The sequence below is a fragment of the Pungitius pungitius genome, chromosome 14, assembly GCF_949316345.1.
Source record: "Pungitius pungitius chromosome 14, fPunPun2.1, whole genome shotgun sequence".
In the NCBI taxonomy this organism is placed as follows: domain Eukaryota; kingdom Metazoa; phylum Chordata; class Actinopteri; order Perciformes; family Gasterosteidae; genus Pungitius; species Pungitius pungitius.
Genome location: NC_084913.1, coordinates 17,694,938 through 17,710,155, shown reverse-complemented (window position 1 = coordinate 17,710,155; position 15,218 = coordinate 17,694,938). Strand labels below are relative to the sequence as shown.

General features: G+C 40.6%; 2 protein-coding genes across 3 annotated transcripts in view; both read right to left on the bottom strand.

Moving 5' to 3' along the window:
* gabrg1 (gamma-aminobutyric acid type A receptor subunit gamma1) overlaps positions 1 to 5,416 on the bottom strand; it is a 37,080-nt gene extending 31,664 nt beyond the window's left edge. The window contains exon 1 of the mRNA XM_062557256.1: positions 4,961 to 5,416. Within this exon, the coding sequence (XP_062413240.1) occupies positions 4,961 to 4,998 (38 nt within the window). The 5' untranslated portion in view covers positions 4,999 to 5,416. The remainder of the gene's footprint in view (positions 1 to 4,960) is intronic.
* A 154-nt stretch (positions 5,417 to 5,570) lies between these two features.
* On the bottom strand, positions 5,571 to 14,985 carry hhipl1 (HHIP-like 1). Of its 2 annotated transcripts, XM_037460832.2 has the most exons (9): positions 14,515 to 14,952; positions 12,819 to 13,465; positions 12,592 to 12,735; positions 12,115 to 12,443; positions 10,912 to 11,038; positions 9,057 to 9,202; positions 8,879 to 8,960; positions 8,313 to 8,395; positions 5,571 to 8,214 (listed from the first exon to the last, which is right to left on the bottom strand). In XM_037460832.2, the coding sequence occupies exons 1-9, from the start codon at positions 14,818 to 14,820 to the stop codon at positions 7,649 to 7,651; spliced, it is 2,430 nt and encodes an 809-aa protein (XP_037316729.2). In that variant the 5' UTR covers positions 14,821 to 14,952; the 3' UTR covers positions 5,571 to 7,648. The 2 variants fall into 2 exon arrangements, with proteins under 2 accessions (XP_037316729.2, XP_062413238.1); XM_062557254.1 differs by lacking the exon at positions 8,313 to 8,395 and having other exon boundaries at positions 8,056 to 8,214; positions 14,515 to 14,985.
* Positions 14,986 to 15,218: the final 233 nt, after the last annotated feature.

The following is a 15,218-nucleotide window of genomic DNA, read 5'->3' as shown; positions in this document are numbered from 1 at the left end:
TGCATCTCAACATTAAGGGTTTCTTAAACCGTCCATCCCAGAGGTTCCTTCCTGCACAATGGCAACCCTTTCTATTCTGAAGAGGAACGTGAATGTACTTTTCAGGGGGCAGAACCATGACAAAATCTGTCAAGCCAGACTTTGTCTTGCAGACTACCTTGAAGCGCTCCACTAAATATATGTTAAAGTTGTTAATACAATACCTTGACTAAGACATCCCAAAGTACCAAATTGATCCAAAACCCCCACCATCATTCCCATCCACCATAAACGTAAGGATCAGGGCACTTAAGAATCAATGATTAACCACGGCGGAAAGCCGATAGAACGTCCATGACGACATTAGGAGTATCTCAACAGTGATGGGCTCCCTCCCCACAGAAGCCTCTGTGGATGGTGGTTCGACCTGATGGTGGTTGTCCCTGCAGTGGTCCTGCCGTACACTTGTTCTGCTACTTGCAATTACTTGTATCATTTCTGTTAGAGAAATTGAATGTATTGTACATCTTTTACATTGTGGGAGAGGGAGAGGGAGAGGGATCCCTCCTCTGACGTTCTCCCTAAGGTTTCTTCCCTTTTTTCCCCATTGAAGGGTTTTTTCATATTTTGGGGAGTTTTTCCTGTGCTGATGTGAGGGTTTCGGGACAGAGGAGGTTGCATGTGTACAGACTGTAAAGCCCTCTGAGGCAAATTTATACTTTGCGATTTTGGGCTATACAAAATAAAATGAATTGAATTGAATTCCGCTGTAGTGTCACGCCCGCCAGAAATGTCTTCAATATTTTTATTAATATTAATTGTATTAGGGCCCAAACACTGACCTGTGGTCGGCACAGTGAAAATAACATTCATGGGATAGAAATAATTACATTTATCACACCCCAACAGTCCCTGACAGTTGAAATACTCAGTACTTTGTACTTTTCTTTGCCCTGAGGTCCATAACTAAATAAGGCTGAAAAGCTGGTTCAATAAATCAAAGGATGTTTATTCCTTAACAACACCAAGTGTAGTCTTGTAAATAGAATCCCTTAAAACGGTTGTTTATGGAATTCCTAATGCGTTTAACAGCCTGGTATTCCCCAGTTAGCTATAAAGTGGTCACAGTGAAGTTCTCCTAATTTCTATCAACACACGTGACTTATCCTGAATTGAGCTCTTCCTACTCTCTATTATGTCATCTCTGGTAGTGGCTTTTTTCTCACTTAAACCACACCCCTTAACTTATTTCCTCTTTCAGTGTGACTATTTGACTTTATTATTTTTGCTTTGCATAGAATCTACTTGAGCGAATAATTTGCTTCGCCTTTGGTGTGAACGCGGCATAAGTGTTCATTAGAGAGACAGCATGTGGGAAGAAGCTGTCTGGTAGTTTTGGCATACAGTGCTCTGTGGTGCCTACCAGAGGGTAGTATGAACAGGTTGCGTTCAGAGTGTGAAGGGTCTGCACTGCAGTGATCTTTCCTGCCCTTTTCCTGACAATGTAGCTATACAGGTCCAGGATGGAGGGCAGACTGGAGCCTCTCTACAGACCTGATGATTCAATTCAATTCAATTCATTTTATTTTGTATAGCCCAAAATCGCAAATTACAAATTTGCCTCAGAGGGCTTTACAGTCTGTACACATGCAACATCCTCTGTCCCGAAACCCTCACATCGGCACAGGAAAAACTCCCCAAAATATGAAAAAAACCCTTCAATGGGGAAAAAAGGGAAGAAACCTTAGGGAGAACGTCAGAGGAGGGATCCCTCTCCCGGGATGGACAGACTGCAATGGATGTCATGTGTACAGAATCAACAATGTAAAAGATGTACAATACATTCAATTTCTCTAACTGAAATGATACAAGTAATTGCAAGTAGCAGAAGAGGTGTACGGCAGGACCACTGCAGGGACAACCTCCATCAGATCGAACCACCATCCACAGAGGCTTCTGTGGGGAGGGAGAGCAGAAAGATGTTGGTTTTTGATGACAGTAATATGAATCATATTTAAAGTAATGATGATGGCAGCAGCAGGTGTCAGCATCCGTTGTAGTCTGTTACTGTCCTGTTTAGTGGTGCTCTGTGTGGTTTGTCGCCAGTTCGTCTTGTACTGACTGTCAAGACTACCTTCGATCCATAGACAAGGACCGTTTTAGGATTCCGTCTCTGCCTGACCCTCTTGTACTTTTGCCTACCAACATTTTATGTACCCACCATGCAGTCTTTGAGAATGGCCGTTTCATAATATGTTTTCTGACTGCAATGTGTGAATGTTAGATAATAATGGGCAGGTGGCACTTTGTATGGTAGCTCCCATCTTCAGTGTATGTATGGGTGTTAATCGGTGACCCATGTTCTTGTGGACTCCTGAAACTGGGATTTCTTCCTGTTTTATTTTGTAGTTTCATGTCTCTTGTTCCCTGGGGTTAGCTTCACTTCCTGCCTTGTCCTGTGATTGTCTGCAGTGTCTGATTGTTTTCACATGTGTCCAATCACCTGCACCTCCGTTGTGTATTTAAGCCCTGTGTGCCTGGTGTCCCTTGTCGGGTGGTTGGTGCACGTCAGTCCGCAATCATCGGTTTATTTAAGAGCACTTGTTTGGAAACTCTGCGTCTGAGTCTACCTGCTCCAGCCGTTGTGACGGAAACATCATCAGTCATAGCCCGATGCAACTACTTTTATGATTTGGGAGCCAAATATCCCAGAATGCATTTTAACCTAGCAAAAGGCAGCTATTGCAGCGGGGAATAAACAAATCTTTTTTGGAGTGTTCATTAAAAGCGCATCAGTAACTTTCCATCATTGCTTTTTCTTCCGTATTAACCATGAAAGACCTGTTGTGGAAGTCCTACTCACGCCGGACCACCACAAACCCTTCCTGTTAGATACATAACAGCCTCTGTAGGTACAGACAGCTTGGTGAATTTCACCAACTTCTTCAGGACCTGCGTGTGGATGATTGCCGCTTCCAGTGGTAGATGAGGCTAACAGTTAGCAAGTTTAATAGCATGTTGGCTCATATCGGGGACCGGATTTCACCGCCTTCACATCATACTTCTCCGCTGAGAGAACTGTTACATGTCAAGACACCTTGTGCTCAAGCACATCCAAACGTCTCTTTAAAGATCCATTATTATTTATGGGGCGCCAATTGTAAAATGTTGCACTTTCTAAAATCCTGCGCAGTTTCGGTACATTTAGCACTACCATTTGAAAAAAAAGCACAACAATATTCATGTCACTTTTTCAAACAGAAAAGAGAAAAATGTATGTAAATTCATATAACTTTTCTAATGGTAATGTTGGCAGTAACACAAAGTTGTTAAATAATATAGATGTTTCATCTAAATATAAATGTAAATGTTAAATGTAAAAAGTGACATTTGAATATCACATGACTTATGAATATTGTCGTGCTTTTTTCATATGATAATGTAATGTACCAAAGCTGTGCAGGATTTCCGACATTGTGCAACGTTTTACAAATGGCGCACCATAATTATTGAGCAAACTTTCTGCAATATTACCTAACATTTAGTAGCAGTGTGTCCTTAAACAATACAATTATACTACACTGTAATGTACTGTCATCAGTGCAGTAATGTTGTGTATAAAAGGCACATGCGGTTGTTTCCTTTTGGTTAAATGTGCGAGGTTTTTCCTATAGTATTAATGTATCCTCCATTTTTTTTTTTTCAGGAAATCAGTGACGACAGGGGGAGCTTCTCAATCGCCCAGGAGTGTGACGCCATTGTGTTGCTAGAGTTTCAACTTCCAGCAGAAGAAGCACAAAGACCCACATTACAGCAACTATGCCTAAGATTGTGCAAACTCAACGCAACAATGAGCTGCAAATTAGCTCAAATAAGCTTAACAATTATCTTTGAGGATGTCAGAGATATGCGGTGTGGTTAACGGGACTGTAAATACACTTGGTATAGAAAAAACATGTAAAAAGCACACAAACAGGAACATACATCTCACAGCGGCCAGCCTGATCTCACCCCCCTAGAAAGCAGCCTGATCCCAAGGAGGCTTTCTCAAATCATAACATTTAATCTGGGGTCAGAGACTGTTGTTTGTACAAGTCTGTTTGAGGCAAGACATTTTTTTTAAATTTGTATTTACTTTTGATCGATAATTAAAGGACATGTGAGAGGACTTGGACCGTCATTGAGACTCCAAACCAACAGCTAACTAGACTTCAAAGGACTTTGAACTATTAATAACAATAAATATTTATCAAATATGAATTATTGAATATTTCCCTCTAATATCTTATATGTGGGGTCAGCTGCCTTCTTTGAAAATGTTTATTTTATTTCATTGTCCGACAGTGTAAGTTCACCTACAGCCTTAACGATCACTGTATCATATGCATGAAATACCATAAAGCCTTTTTAACTCTGAGCTTGCTTTTTTGGTCCCTGCTCCGAAAATGGCTTATCATGATAAAATATATATGTAAATTGTCTGGACAGTTCATTTTCAGGATATGGAGGGGAACCCCTGTGAGTGTTCTGAAAAATCAGTTTATATGTTACTGATGAATAAGAAATAATTCAATATGACACACAAAGGAAATCTTTGTATTTTGAGAATATTCTGTAAAAGTTGATGTCTTCTCAGAAGAAAAATCATCAATCATCCTCTGATGAGTAGCCAACCAACATGACTTTCAACTGCTGTATTACAAACCCTGTGTCATTGGTCTAAATCGGGTGTTAAATAATATACCCCAGTCGTTAATTTGAACAACATAGAGTCTTTTTCTCAGATGCTAACACGATGTTACACTACTCTCTCATCACAGTCACAATGAAGGATGCAAAATGCGCTGCTATGACTCGAGGGCAAAGACATGACAGCCCGGAGGAGATGGCAACATCTTCAGTCATTTTTTCCGATGATCCAACCAACCAGTTCTTGTCATGATGGAGGCTGCCCTGCTGTTTCACATGATTACAGACTTACCAGAGTCCGAGGACTGCCAAAAGCATCCAGGGGTCCATGGCTTTGTTGCGCACAGCTCTGACGATCAGCTGCTTCACGTTCTCGTTCACACCTGACAAACGAACTTCACGGTATCCGCGGAAGAATAGGAAGTCAGAGGTTTTTTTGTCGTCAGCTTGCTTCTACATAGCCGATGAGGGTTAGATGCAGCTCCGGTGGGATGTGAGAATTGCTTAGACAGTGTGCGAGGAGGAGGAGGGGGAGAAGTGCCGGATGCTGACTCTGCTTGAGTCCTTCTGCACTGCCGCTGACGGGCTGCTCTTATCAATGCAAGCATCTGGTTGAAAATGTTGCATAACGTCTAAAAGATGGTTGTTGATTTTTATATTCATTTTCCATTCACACTAGTGTGGAAGTGTTTCAAGGAAAAAATAGACGTCTGCGGATGAAGCCTGAATCCCATTTGAAACAGCTGCAGTGTAATTTAGCAGCAGTGCAGATCCACACCATGCGTTCTATTGGTAACCTCTGAGCAGCTTTAACAGCTAGTATTGAGATGCAGCACCTTTTGTCAAGGTCAGGGTCACCTTGAATAAGATCCAGCCTTTCCCATGAAAATTAATTCTTGCCAGACCGTGAAGACGAGTGGTTTATTATCTTCAATAAAAAAAAACACCAGGTCAAAATAATACATTATATTCAAGATTAAAAAGCGACACAAATATCAAGATGAACATTTCTTTTTATGGAAAAACTGCAAATGAAAACTATACACATTTTCTAATAGAACCAGTAATCTTATTCCTGCCAACAACACTTTCGAGACATTCAAAGGAATTGTGCGTATTTCCATGGCCTAATTTGGGTTAAATCACACCAAGCCACATCACAACTTAACTCTGGATTCTCATTGAGGGAGAGACAGAATCTTCAGAAGAAGATAAGGATCTTTAGTTTTTAGTGGTGTTTTCTTTCATGATGGTGTTATTGATGTGTTTAGGTCAGTTGCTGAAGTTCTAACCAACTTTAGTAAAAGCTGAATCTTAGTTCACAAATCAGGCTTCAGTAAATGTTAGTTACTGTACCTTTCTACGGAGGTGGGCCACCGCTAGTGTCCGTCTCAATGTGTCCTTGGGGAAGACACTTAGTAGTAGTACAGACCATTTACATACAACAACGTGGATATCATTGTCATTGACGATTATGTTTAACTTGACCATCAAACTTTATTTCAGCTCATATGCCATGTCATATATATAACCCATATTCATTGAGAAAGTGTATCCATCTTTTTTCTTACTGGAACTGTATGTGTAGGTACATACAGTTAGTCCATCCCAGCATAAGGAGGAGTGATATGCATTGCCCAAACTGTTATTAGGATGAGGCAACACTGCCTTCTGGTGGCATTTCACACCTCTTGCAGCAAACTATTAAATATCAGGACGATAAACCAGGAGATTGGGAGAGAAGAGACCAAAGACTGCAAAGTAATAGGGGTTGGATTCGTAGCCAGGTTGATTTAGGCTTGGAAAATCCTCCAACAAGTGTGTGATTGGGTTTTGCTGCATATTCTAAATTCTATTTCACAACTGTCATGTTTAATGTAGACACCAGCCACCCAGGACTTCCAATGTCTTTCATCTACTAATTTTCGATAACAATTTAAAGCTAGACAATGAAGCCTCCCATAATAGTCAATAGTTGTTTGTAAGTTTACATATTGCTGATCATACGGTTGATTGGTCAACCTGGCTACAGCTTCTGAGATGTGCCGCTCTGCATATCAATGACCTTCACAACACAGAGGACATTCTTTGAACTCCAGACTGCTTAGAACAAAAAAGGCCCTCTTTATACTTGTTTGTCTTGTTATTAACACAACATCCTGCAATTGTGGGAGATCAAAGGCTCGTCTTATTTTAAGCAAGACCTGTACGGTGCAATAAATGGATTAGATTTACAAACCTTCCTAATAATCTCTGATAATAAACCTAGTAAATAAGATTAAACATTTTAACAAGGGATGCTTCTTGAAGAATAAAGCTACCTTCCAAGTCTTAATCAGGCTGTTGTTTAAGGGGGTTTCAGAATGTCACCATGGATTCCACATATTAAAATATTTAAACATGAGAAAGTATAGTTTGGAAAGCCGCTTATTAAAAGGATTTACTAACAGCATAACATGATAATGCACTTATACATTCATTCAGTGGGCATTGAACATTCATCAGGAAACATAAAGTTCACTTAATGATAAATGCATTACTGTAAAAAGTCTGTGAGAAAAAAAAGACTTTCAATGCAAACCTCTGAATTAAACATTCAGGTGTGTGATGTAGAACTGTTATATGAACATTTATCTTCGAACTATGGGACCCTACTTGCAAGTAAAAAATTATTGAAGGAAACTCCACTATATATTATTATATAGTATATATAATTACATTGTGAGAGTTGGATATGTCCCAGCTAGGCTCTCTGATAAATGACTCAATCGTTTGCATTCACCAGTGGTTCCTATGACAACAACAAGTGCCATGCTCCTGGTTCAAAGATGCTGCCTTGATTTTTTCAATTGTGATAAACTAACAACAAAAAAGCACATTTAATATATTGGAGCTGCTTTTACGCCGCAATTTACTCCGCAAAGTGGCAGTGTAATTCTGATAATTAGTCAAAATTGATTTGTAGTATACAATTTAAATTTTAAACAACTTCAATTTCAACGTCTGAATTGCCGCAGATTACACCAGCGTCTTCATAATGAGCACAGTTATGTGTCCCTACACCGGCATGTTTGCAGTCCAGCAGGTTAGACTCTGTACCATGACACTCAACATCATCCAGTAGAATCTGCAGATCCTTCCCCTCCCCGAACTCTGAGTTCTTGGCTGCCTTCAGAGCATAGCTGAAGCCCAGCTGCCGGCATACAACTGCAGCATTCTTGGTGGTCCATAGGTCGTCACACACGGTGCCCCAGTTCCTGTTAACATAAATCTCTACCCGTCCACGGTCACTGCGGCCCTGTTGATCCCCAACCAGCCTCACCGCTCCATTTTGGAGCTCGGGTGTACTCTCCGTTCTGTTTTTCCCATGTTTGCGTCTACCTTTCCGCCTCGAATGTCTTGTTGATTTGGTGGTGGTTGGTGTCGGTAACAGGGTGGTCAGTTCTGGTCCTCCAAGAGGATCGATGAGCTCTTGGAGCCAGTGAAGGGACTGTGTGGGTTGTGGCTCAGGCTTGACTTCTTTTGCTGGCTCAGCGCCAATTAATGCTGATGGAGAAGGATTAAAAAGCAAGACCGAATGTGAACACAAAATAAAGAATGGTACAGATTACATTTGTTTTGTAACTAGTTGGTAGTGGACTCACTTTCCTTGGGAACAAACTTGATGAGGTTACTTTTCACTCTGACAGGAAGAGAATCATAGTGACATTGTCTTGGGGGAGCCCGTCTGAAAATAATGAACAAAACTGGATGAAATACTGCTGTACATAAGAGTAGATCAGATATACGTAAAAAGAAATATGCCGCATTTTAATAGATTGCAGCTCAAGTTCTGAGGAACCAGGACGAATGGTTGATACTATTTAGGTGATTCGCTGAGAGAAATGCAGAAAGAACCAGTACCCCTCCAAAACTGGCATACCCATGATAAAAAGTGTAACAACTCAACTATTTTGTCTTTTCTGTAGGATAAAGGGGAACCCTTGTGAGTGCTATGATGTATCCATTGCTATAAAACATGGGGAAACCAGGATGGAAATTATTTTAAGTCAAAACCCTGGTTGTGGACAGTATATTTGGGAAGTTTTACTTTGAGTTTCTTCAGCACCATCCACCTTCTAAGATTCAACACCCATCTGCATCGCCAGCCAACCCCTGCCAACTCCAGCAGAACCTGCATGCCTGAACTGAAATAGTTCTGATTACTCACCTGGAGGGGTCCACCACTTTATAAATTACACCTGAAGGTGAGGTGGCACTCGGTATTCCAGTTGACATGAAGTACAGCTCGCCTGAAAGAAAAAAAAAATGACATTACATTAACTCCACGAGGTCAATTTACAGCTACCTCAGAAAAGTTTGAGGGGGTGCATGTGTTCATGCATTACCTGCTTCATCCTCTGCAAAGGAGATGATGTACTGGTGATAGTTGTTGATGAGTCCAGGAAAGGCACAGGTCAAGCCCATCCCCATACATATCTCATTGTACTTCCATCGGCCTGTGTTTCTGTCCTCCCGCAGACTCATCAAACGCCTGGAAAAGGAATTCCATAATTAATCTCTGAAGTGCAGTGAACTTTATGATGGATTGCTTTGTGATTAAGGTTCATGTTGTACCTGCATCCCTGTTAGGGATTTAAGCAGAAGAGTACGTCTAGCAGTAGAAATGATATGTGTATCTAGTATGGAAGTAAATCTGTGCCATCGGGGGTTGAAATGAAAAGGTGATTGAATTTCTAGCACTGAATATTTATGCATTGAAATGATGTACCTGAATGTTTTTCACACTGATGGCATGATGAAGAGTTAAAGCCCCGTTATTATTGGACATGGCTAGAATCCGAAGCCGCAGGTTTTTTGGGTGCTCGCTCTTTTAGCTTGACACACGCTGCTGATCTTGAATCTAGAATCGATTGCTCTTCCTTAGTGTCCCGGATGTTGGTGTGTCAAGGTTGAAATTTTTTGGGTTGAATATTGTAACCTCCATTTCTGTTGCGGCTGAATATTTCAACGTTTTTTTTTTTTAGGTTGAATTTTTTTGCGGTGTTTTAATGTTGAAAAACATTCAGGTACATAATATCAATGCATAAATATTCAGTGCTAGAAATTCAATCACCTTTTTATTTCAACCCCCAATGGCACAGATTTACTTCCATAGTATCTAGTAATAGAATTGTAGTTTGTGTGTTATTAAATTATTTGAGTATGTTTGATTCATGCAATATGAATTAAACACAATTTTAACAGTAATGTAAGTAATTTAATTATTGTACACATGACATCTAGCCACAATGTAAATGTAAATCCTGGGGAAGTGCGAGGCAATTCCCTTAATTTTGTACACCACAAAATGCATTAAACATGATGATTGGAAAGGCTACTGGGAGGCTACGGTTCGAGGAGAGACGGGTGCCGGCTAATACGCTCAGCGATCCCTCTCTCATCGCAGTTTCACTGCCAGCACCCAGACCAACCTCTGGACCCCTTCCTCCCCTGCTGGAGGAGTACAGGTCCAAGGTCCTTAACTTACCCGTGACACTATCAACACATATTGTCTACTTCTACTTTGGTTTAGGTTTTAAAGTACTTGTAAACAGCTAAAGAGATAATTTGCCTTAAAAATATTTTACACTAGGATCAGTGTAAAAACTTCTCCCTTAAAGAGAGGAAACCCCAGAATGAGCAACAGAGAATAGATCCTTCCCCCAGGAGGACAGACATGCAGTAGATAATTTCAGTGCAGATTTACAAACATGATTAAACTAGAGTGGAGACAATCCAAGTCACTGAATGATACATAGTATGTGAACCAATATGAGGAAATTGATTGTGAAGGATATCAACAGCAGGAGTTTTACACAGAACCAGAGCCATACCAACTCTTTTCACCATCACCTGTGGTGGAAGCAGGATTCAGATCGTATGTTTACTTCAATTAAGTAAAAATATCAATGTGATGTAAAGACTCTTCATTAAAAAACTCTGCATTAAAACCACAGTAGAAGTACAATTGCAAAAATGCAAGTATTCAGATCACCCATTTACCACCTGTACCCCGTACCACCACTGTATGTGTGTAAGCAGCATAATCATTTTGGCTGATCATACAGCTAAATGTAGCAACTTTTTACAATCACGTTGTTACCATTTCTCAAAAAAAGTTTAATAGCAAAATCAGAAGCTTCTGAATTTGAGGCTATTTTTAAGAAAATAATCGTCTGTATTTACCAGATTCAACCTTACCCGCTCATGAAGTCGCCAAATATGTACATGCCATTGAGGTTAGGGTATTCACAGCCTCGGTACACATAGCCACCAGTCACAGACTTGCCCATCTGGTGAGGGTATGCGTAAATAGGAAGAACATCATCTGTGAAAAATCCCAAGGGTCATTATTGGTATTGTTATGTTTCAACTTCATCTCCTTTAGTGATTTCTTTACAATATGGACACTTGACTTAATTAAAATAAGTTCATGTTTTCAAAGTAGATTTTAACAAATATAGTTTGAATATAATGATTATGTCTAGTGATGACACTGCTAACATCTGAATACAGTCAGTGTGGGATCACTTTTAGGGGTATTTTCTTTCTTTACACAGTACAGAGAGAACAAGGCTGAGACTCATTTGAAGGGATTTGTGATCCATCCAGCTGAACTGCTGCATCTGTCAATGTCTTTTCAATTGTTTGATTCATAATAATAATGAATATAATTAGAATACTATGTTATTCTAATACTAATCATATATCAAATTTAGACAGAAAGGAAAAGTTAAGATGCATGTATTAATCTTTAAATAATAATAAAAATGCCTGGTATTGACAAATCACAGGACTCTTTCCACAGAAAGCTGTAAGAAGGTTTTTAGTTTGATACAGAAACATGTTTATGATGAGCACTTGAGTCTTTGAAAGAGAGGCAGCCGTCATGCAGCCAAGCGGCACCTGAGCCACGGTACTCACACTGGCAGTGTGGCTGAGATGTTGTCATGGGTTATTGTCAATGTGCATGGTACGGTTGATTTACTCTACAGACCCCTTGGAACCCCAATAGCAACATTTCAGGCACTATAAAATTATATGACAATTATTTTTTCACAAAAATTGTTTCTAAAAGGTTTTCAAATATTTGTGAACCTAAACATAAAAATGTGATCTACTGTCTAAAAAGTCAATCTGGATTGGGGCAGAACATTGCCTCTCCTCTTTTTGGATACATGGTTGGCAACTGGAAGATGTGTCTGCAAAGTGTGTACCTGGATCCATGAGATCTAGTATATTATGTATTTAGAGAGGTTGGGGGGCGCTCGGTTTGGTGGCATTACCTTAACCAGTATTTTGCACATTGGCTATGTAAAAACTACAGTATTGGCCCTTCATTACATCACAATAAGAGACGTACACAGTTTGACTGAAACATTTGAATGACCATAGCATGCCTACCTAGTGAGCTGTTGGCACACAGCTTCTTGTCGTAGCAAGAGAATCCCTCCTTGGCTCTCCATCCATAGTTTCGACCTTTCTCAATAATGTCAATCTCTTCGAACTTGTTCTGGCCTACATCGCCACAGAAGATACGTCCTTTGCCCTCTTTGGTCCTTGGATCACCCCGATCCACAGAACACCTCCACATATTGCGAATACCGTAAGCATAAATCTCGGGGCGTGCCCCCCGCTCGTGTATGAAGGGGTTATTTGGAGGAATTCTGTACAACGGGCCTCTCTCGTTGTCATCCACATCAATGCGAAGAACTTTACCCAACAGAGCTGACCTAGTAATGTGGAAAAGTCATATTTTACCTCAGATGCAAAGAAACTTGCCATCACTATCACTGAAACTAATCTTCTAAATAATGGCTAAAATATGAATCAGACCGTAGCCAAGGTTCTTTGTCTAAGATTTTAAAATGGACATCTCACTTGTTCTGGGCATTTCCATATTTCCCAAAGGGATCTCCTGCCATTCCTCCATCGCCTGTGAAAATATACAAGTAGCCATCATCTGCAAACAGAAGTTGCCCTCCATTGTGGTTGGATGCTGGTTCATCAATCTCCAGAATAACCCTGTAAGAAAAGTGGACATGAAAAATAAGATAAGACAAAGAGCTGGTATTGCTATTTGCTGACCTGGATCAGTCTATACCTACCGCTCGGAGGCATGATCCACCACATTCATGTCATTGGCGGACACATGGAACTCACTGATTCGGATCCTCTCATCAAAGCCCACCTCCACTGAGTAGTACACATAGAGCTTCCCATTATATTTGAACCTGGGGTGAAAGGTAAGTCCCAGAAAGCCTCTCTCATCACCTTCCCATGATGACGTTAACACCGTCTTGGTAATGTTCAAAAATGGTCTGTCCAGTTTTGACCGCTCAGAAAGGTATGTCCACACCAAGCCTACCTGTTCGGCCACAAAGAAGCGATATGTGCCATCATTGGCATGCACCATTGCAAGAGGGTTCCGTAGCCCGTTTGCAACTTCTTCCAGGCACAGCTGCAGACAGCCCTCAGAGTCAGACTGAACCGTACCCAGATTCTGAGAGAGCTTCTGGTTGCTCAGCAGGTGAGGGTAGCAGTAGTCATCATCATCGAGTTTCAGATACTGGCAGAGACTTGTCTGGTCTTCTTTGACTTCTGCTGTGAGTGTGTCGTTAGACAGGAAAGGGATGGTGGAGCTGCACTTCCTCCAAAACTCGGAGCAGTAGTCAGGACAGAGGCCAGGGATGGTCCTGATTGGGGTGTTTGGGTCCTCAGCGTCAAAAAGGTGAGCTGCATATGGAGAGCATTGCTGAGCAGATGGGGAAGAAAAGTGAGGAGTTGAGGCAATAAAGCGGAATGACTGGTTATGAGTCTTCCGTAAGGAGATATTTTACTAAGCACATCCATGATGATTTAAGCTTAAAAATAAATACATGTTACTTTCCTCAGATTAGCAGTACCCAGTAAATTACTGTGAAAAGAAACACTTGGCTATTAGGATAATGGAAGCAAGTGTTGAAACTCCCAGAATGCATTGCTTTTGCAGCAGTATACTGTAATCGCACAATACAGTAAGTAACTGTTGGACTTTCACTGTAAATTTACATCAAAGTCTTACAGTGTATTTGATTGCTGTAATGTTTAAATTGAGATTTACAATAGATATGTTAATGCAAAGGGACTGACTGCTGTTAATAAGCACCTTATTTGTGAGTGTGTTCAACTAGTTATTGCACCTTTGTTGATAATGTACTTTTAAGATTAGAGTATGCAATAAACTACTTTTTGAATTCATTGTTGAATTTGGTTCATAACATGATTTGAATCAACATGTACATTTATAAATGAGCGTGATGACAATGTTTTGGGACGAGAAGCACAGGAAACTTTTATATAGAAAGATGATAAGAATATTAACAATAAAATGGATAACCTGCTACAGTAAACATTGGTACTATCAAGAATAAGGTAACTGTCAACAAACACAAGAGACATTGTCATTTAATTGGATACAAGCTTATAATATTTGGAGCATAATACAAGCTACTTTGACCATGTAAATGACGGTGGAAGTTGGCAATGCAATGTCCCCCTTAAAATACAATATAATAATAATACAATATGTTGGTGTCACTTTGCAGATGAATGCAGTTTTTATGACTAGTTTTTATCATTCCAGAAACGGTATGTCAAACTCTGTTACATAAGAAAGAAAAGTGAATTCTCCAAATAATATCATATCATGATCGAGACAAAAATACGTTAGTGTATTGACATTTAGTTTGGTCTGACTTATGGGTTATTACGGAGTAGTTTGTTTTGGACGAAGCCGAACGACCTTTGTCCATGCATGCCTACCTGGCAGAGCAGCTCCAGGACGAACCCCGCACATTTAACATATCCAAAATAATCAAAGCCACCCATGATCTGGTAGTACTTTGTCATCAGCTCCTGGTCCCTCTGATAATCACAGCAGCCAAACTCCTTGTACATCACGCAGAACTCGAGCTCCCGTAGCGGTCGGAAAGGCGGCTTGAAGTCCAAACACTGCGGGTGTAACATTACAGGTGCGACAGATACGGCCAAAACACACCAAAAGACAATCGGCGAGACCCACGATGGACACGGGACTCGTCCAAAGCAGCGCCGCATTTTGCCCTGCATCGGTTAGAGATCATGGAGGGTAGAATTGTGCAGAAGCGACTGCACTGTTCTGACTCAATCACCCACCTAATGTGTCCCTGTGACGTCAGCTGAGTCCGTCCGCTGAACACACCACTAAAACAACTGATGATGTAACAACACTGTCACCACTATAGTTCGAGTACAGTCACGTTCCAATCACAATAACTCCTATAATGCTTTCATTCGGCTTTAGTGTCGTACACACAACTACATAACCCATGCATTGTGGGGCTGTGGGTTCTTTTGTTACTCTCTTTTCTTACGCCATATTTCAAATCCAAGGAGGAATTATTCGATTCATTGGCCAGCCGCTGTGATTAACAGCTGCTATACCTCCTCAGTCCACCAGGGGTCGCGCTGTGTGAGTGAGCGCATGC

Coding starts and splice junctions, on each gene's coding strand:
- hhipl1 (XM_037460832.2), bottom strand. CDS start 14,820: ATGCAGGGCAAAATGCGGCGCTGCTTTGGACGAGTCCCGTGTCCATCG. Junction 8,961..9,056: donor CTTTGCAGAGGATGAAGCAG/GTAATGCATGAA, acceptor TTTTTCTTTCAG/GCGAGCTGTACTTCATGTCA. Junction 8,215..8,312: donor CAAGTTTGTTCCCAAGGAAA/GTGAGTCCACTA, acceptor CTTCTCCATCAG/CATTAATTGGCGCTGAGCCA.